Source organism: Anguilla anguilla, chromosome 15 (assembly GCF_013347855.1).
Source record: "Anguilla anguilla isolate fAngAng1 chromosome 15, fAngAng1.pri, whole genome shotgun sequence".
NCBI classification, from domain to species: Eukaryota; Metazoa; Chordata; class Actinopteri; order Anguilliformes; family Anguillidae; genus Anguilla; species Anguilla anguilla.
Window position 1 is genome coordinate 17492799 of NC_049215.1, and position 5153 is coordinate 17497951.

The 5153-nt window shown below is 43.2% G+C and overlaps 1 protein-coding gene across 1 annotated transcript; it reads left to right on the plus strand.

Moving 5' to 3' along the window:
* The first annotated feature begins 245 nt into the window (after window positions 1-245).
* Window positions 246-4448, plus strand: LOC118214228 (claudin-10-like). The gene is made up of 5 exons (XM_035394001.1): window positions 246-700; window positions 3065-3226; window positions 3470-3551; window positions 3851-3958; window positions 4048-4448. The coding sequence occupies exons 1-5, from the start codon at window positions 469-471 to the stop codon at window positions 4319-4321; spliced, it is 858 nt and encodes a 285-aa protein (XP_035249892.1). The 5' UTR covers window positions 246-468; the 3' UTR covers window positions 4322-4448.
* Window positions 4449-5153: the final 705 nt, after the last annotated feature.

Sequence of the window (5153 nt, forward strand, 5' to 3'; positions counted from 1 at the left end):
AAATTTGTATGTAACTGGTATATGTTGCATAAATATTCAGGGACAATGGAATAAGGGGTCAGAGAAGAAACCGGTTCTGTGACGGTAGTGCTGGAAATAAACGAAAATAAACAAAAAGAACAGCGCACTGCCCGCATGACCTTCACAGGACGAAACCCCAGCGAAGAGAAACGCGCAAACTGTGCAAAAAAAAAAACCTCGCAGGTAAGGGTGTAGCCTGTGGGGGTGCGGTGAAGCGTGCGCCAGAGTCGGGTTCCCACAGCTTGGAACAGGGACAGACGCGAGACAGTTCTGGACCACTCACGGCCGCACTCCGGCTCTTCAACGTCAACTCACAAGAGTTAATCGCGCCGACCGTTTCATCCACTTTTTTTATTTATTTATTTATTTATTTTTTTTTTACATTAAAGGTCCTCCAACATCCCCATTTGTAAGCCTCGATATCTATCCCCGCTGCAAGAGACCACTATGAAGTACCGGACGGTGGTCATGTACACGGAGATCGGGTGTTTCGTGCTGTGCGTCTCCGGATGGATCCTAGTCTGCTCCACCATGCCCACGGAGTACTGGAATTACTCCACCGTTGACAGCATTGTCCTCACCACTTCAAACTACTTCTCCAACCTCTGGAAAGACTGCATTTCCGATTCAACCGGCGTATCTGATTGCAAAGAGTTCCCATCAATGTTGGCACTAGAACGTAAGTACGATCTCTTCATTTCCTGCTTTACAGAAAGGGAGAAGGGCTAATAATTAGAAGGCGATAACAGATATTTTGTTGTTCTTTACTGCGAGTTTTTTAGGAGCCTCACACTGTGCAACTAAGGATTTCCCTCTATCAAACTGTACGAAGGTGGGAGGGTCATTTTAGGGACGAACCAGATTTTTTAGGAATAGGAACTCGAAGTGCCCAGATTAATGTTACTATTTAAAGGAAGTCCTTGGTTATTCCAAAAAAGTGTGAAAATTAACTCACAAAAAAAGAAATAAACCGTGGTAAAAACTACATGATAAAAAAATAAAAATAAACAATCTCTATGTCAGAAACAGTGGTTATCTCCAATGATCCTTTCTTGGAATAAACAATAATGAAACACAATACAAATTGAAACTATACAACATTTATCATTCACACAAGCACTTTTGAAACCACTTTGCCGTGTGCATGATTTCTATCTTGATTGGGGTGAGCTTTGTAACTGAACTGTAAATGTACTGAAGCAAAGCGGTGTAGCCCAGTTGGTATCTGCGTGCTCAATGAGGTACATGTATTTTCCACTTTATCATCTACCATATATTTCCCTATTGAATATACTTTTTTTTTTTACATTCAGTGTACTTTTGAAGTGTGAGAAAATTAAATGAAAACCTGCTGTTTAATTACTATACTACAATTAAACTATATTATAAGGCTAAATAAATATATAAATAAATAGATCAAACAGAGGTCAGGAAGGTGAACAGAACAGGTTTTATCTTCTCAAGGGAATTATTTCATATCATTCAACCCTTATAGCAAGCTGTCCTTTCAAGATAAGAAATTACAAGATATACTGTGATATTAAGCTGTTCCCATGAGATAATATCTCATTCCCTTGAGATATGAAGTAATTTCCAGGTGAATATTTAAATATTGTTACGCATTACTGTGTAAGCATAGTGCGACATTTAAAAATGAAGTTAGTAACAGAAATTAGATCCCAAATGATAATGGTGTTAACAGTGATCTCAAATAATGGCAATAACTTTTTCCTGTGTCTGTGTATGAACATTCATGTTTTTGTGTTTGTATGTACTTGCTTGTGTATGTCTGTTTTTGCATGTCTGTGACTGTATGTGTGTGTCTCTGTTTGCATGTCTGCGTCTGTGCATGTGTGCTTGAAATTGCTTGCACGGTGTCTCTTCTTATTTATGGGTGCCTGTGTGTGCATTCATATATCTGTGTTTGCTGGTGTCTGTGTGTGTGTGTGTGTTTTTGCGGGGTCTCTCTTTGCGTGTGCGTGTTTGCGTGTGCGTGTGCGTGTTTGCTGGTGTCTGTGTTTGCGTGTGCGTGTTTGCTGGTGTCTGTGTTTGCGTGTTTGCTGGTGTCTGTGTTTGCGTGTGCGTGTTTGCTGGTGTCTGTGTTTGCGTGTGCGTGTTTGCTGGTGTCTGTGTTTGCGTGTGTGCGTGTTTGCTGGTGTCTGTGTTTGCGTGTGTGCGTGTTTGCTGGTGTCTGTGTTTGCTGGTGTCTGTGTTTGCTGGTGTCTGTGTTTGCGTGTGTACGTGTTTGCTGGTGTCTGTGTTTGCATGTGTGCGTGTTTGCTGGTGTCTGTGTTTGCGTGTGCGTGTTTGCTGGTGTCTGTGTTTGCGTGTGCGTGTTTGCTGGTGTCTGTGTTTGCGTGTGCGTGTTTGCTGGTGTCTGTGTTTGCGTGTGCGTGTTTGCTGGTGTCTGTGTTTGTGTGTTTGCGGGTGTCTATGGTTGCATGTGTGCGTGTTTGTGCGGGATCTCTGTTTGCGTGTGCGTGTTTGTGTTTGCGTGTTTGTGCGGGGTCTCTGTTTGCGTGTGCGTGTGTGTGTTTGCGTGTGCGTGTTTGTGCGGGGTCTCTGTTTGCGTGTGCGTGTGTGTGTTTGCGTGTGCGTGTTTGTGCGGGGTCTCTGTTTGCGTGTGCGTGTTTGCGTGTGCGTGGTCTCTGTTTGCGTGTGCGTGTGTGTTTTCGTGTGCGTGTGTGTGCGGGGTCTCTGTTTGCGTGTGCGTGCGGGGTCTCTGTTTGCGTGTGTGTGCGGGGTCTCTGCGTGTGCGTGTTTGTGCGGGGTCTCTGTTTGCGTGTGCGTGTGTGTGCGGGGTCTCTGTTTGCGTGTGTGTGCGGGGTCTCTGCGTGTGCGTGTTTGTGCGGGGTCTCTGTTTGCGTGTGCGTGGTCTCTGTTTGTGTGTGCGTGTGTGTGCGGGGTCTCTGTTTGCGTGTGCGTGTGTGTGCGGGGTCTCTGTTTGCGTGTGCGCGTGTGTGCGGGGTCTCTGCGTGTGCGTGTTTGTGCGGGGTCTCTGTTTGCGCGTGCGTGTTTTTGCATGGGGTCACGCGGTTGCCAGTGTACATACACGTGTGCCGGGCCCTCATCATCATAGCGATCATCCTGGGCTTCTTCGGGGCCATCCTGGCCCTCGTGGGGATGAAGTGCACCAAGATCGGCGGCTCGGACATCGTCAACGCAAAAGTCACGTTTGCAGCGGGGATAAACTACCTGATCTCAGGTAAGCATCCACCCTTTAGCACTGCCCTATTCGATCAGCTACGCAGGCTAATATCTACAGCAGATACAGAACTATAGCATGTGCAGTGTGTCAGGTAGATATTCAATTACAGGATTGAGAAAAAGGGCTGTATCTTAATACAAAAGTACAGCTGTGCATTGGTCTGCTTGGGATTCAAACCTACAACCTACTGGTTAAAAGTCTAATTCCCTTCATTCCCTTCATTCTTTTTCTCTTGTCTAGGGTTCTGTGCCATGATCGCATTCTCCTGGTATGGAAACAAGATAAGAGCCGAATTTGTGGACCCGAACTACAAGGCGCAGAAGTAAATCTTATCAGCTTTGAGCCTTAAAATACCCTGAGTCTCAATACACAATCAGATTACATGCTGGCAAATTTCCACAAAATGGCTTCTAAAGAGCCAGAGCTAACAAGAGCAACTATAAGGAAGAATAACAATGATCAATACCACAGACCACCTTGATAAATGTATACAACACTTTGTTCATTTACAAAAAACTGAAGACAACAAATTAATCTGTTTGTATGTTACACAAGATGTGATCACGAGATTAAAAGTATGTTACTTAATTGTTCCACTGTTTTATTTTTATTTTTTTAAAGATTTGAGATCGGAGCAGCGGTTTTCGTGGGCTGGGGGGGCTCCTCTCTGCTCATAGTGGGGGGGTTCGTCTACAGTTTCTTCGCTGGAAGGGAGGGCCTCGGCTCCAGGTACAAATCTGTGCAATCTTTGTTTCTGAGAGTTTTACCACTCAGAAACCGCCCTGAACTGTCCTTACACACCCCTCTCCCTCTTTCAGTTCAAAGAACCCAAAGAAGCCTGGGTCTAACATCACTGCTCGAACCCGGCGCACGTACATGCTGCCACCCCAGACTAGGGACGGTGGAGAGAGCCGACGGACCAGGGCCAGCAGAGATCCCTACGCCCAGACTGCCAGATCACTCATTAGATACCCTTACGCCCAAACTGCCAGATCGCTCAGTAGAGATCCCTACGCCCAAACAGCCAGATCACTTAGTAGAGCTCCCTACGCCCAAACCGCCAGAACCCTCAGTAGAGATGCCTTTGTCTAATGCACTTCAGTGAAGATGTCAATGTCTAATGCACCACATTACAGGTCGATGCAAAAGGAATACCTTCTGAATATCAAGGAGACAAAACTTCTCAATAGTTTTAAATTTAGTTTTTTTTTTTTTGATAATTCAGTCACTATCTGCAAACACGAAACAGAATACTGAGAATACTTTATAACTTTAAATCTGCACACTGCACATAGTTTACACCGTACAAACCTCTCTGGTGATGGGCTACAGGTACATTCAGTGGTTTGCCCTGAATTTCAGAGACTTGCACACAAAACCTGGGCCAATGAAAATACACTAAAACTGAAATAATATTTTAAAATATCCAAAGGTAAACTCCCTCTTTAAAACTGAAACTTACCATATGTAGCCTAATGACACTTCACATGCTGAACAGAATAATGGCAACTGTCTTACCAATGAACTCCACCAACTGGCATAGCAACTGATTAATGAGTGTGCGCGTTATTTACTTTCTCCAGCAGAGGGCAGTAATGATTATTAAAATGCATGGGAAAATGTTAATTTAAACAAAAAATTGTTAATATGTGCTTTGTGTAATAAATATTTTTTAAATCTGTACTGTGTGAATATGATCATTTAAAATAAGCATTTCTCTTTATTTTTAAAATTATAGTTGGAGTGCAATTTTAATTTGAGACATTTGAATAATTTGCTTCTGGACTTTCTCAATTATAAATATGACAGTTTTGCCTGTTCTTTAATTGCATTCATATATTAATAAGTTAATATTTAAGATAAAATTTGAACTGAAATAAAATGAAAGCATCATTATGAACAGAAAAATTACTGAGAAGTATCA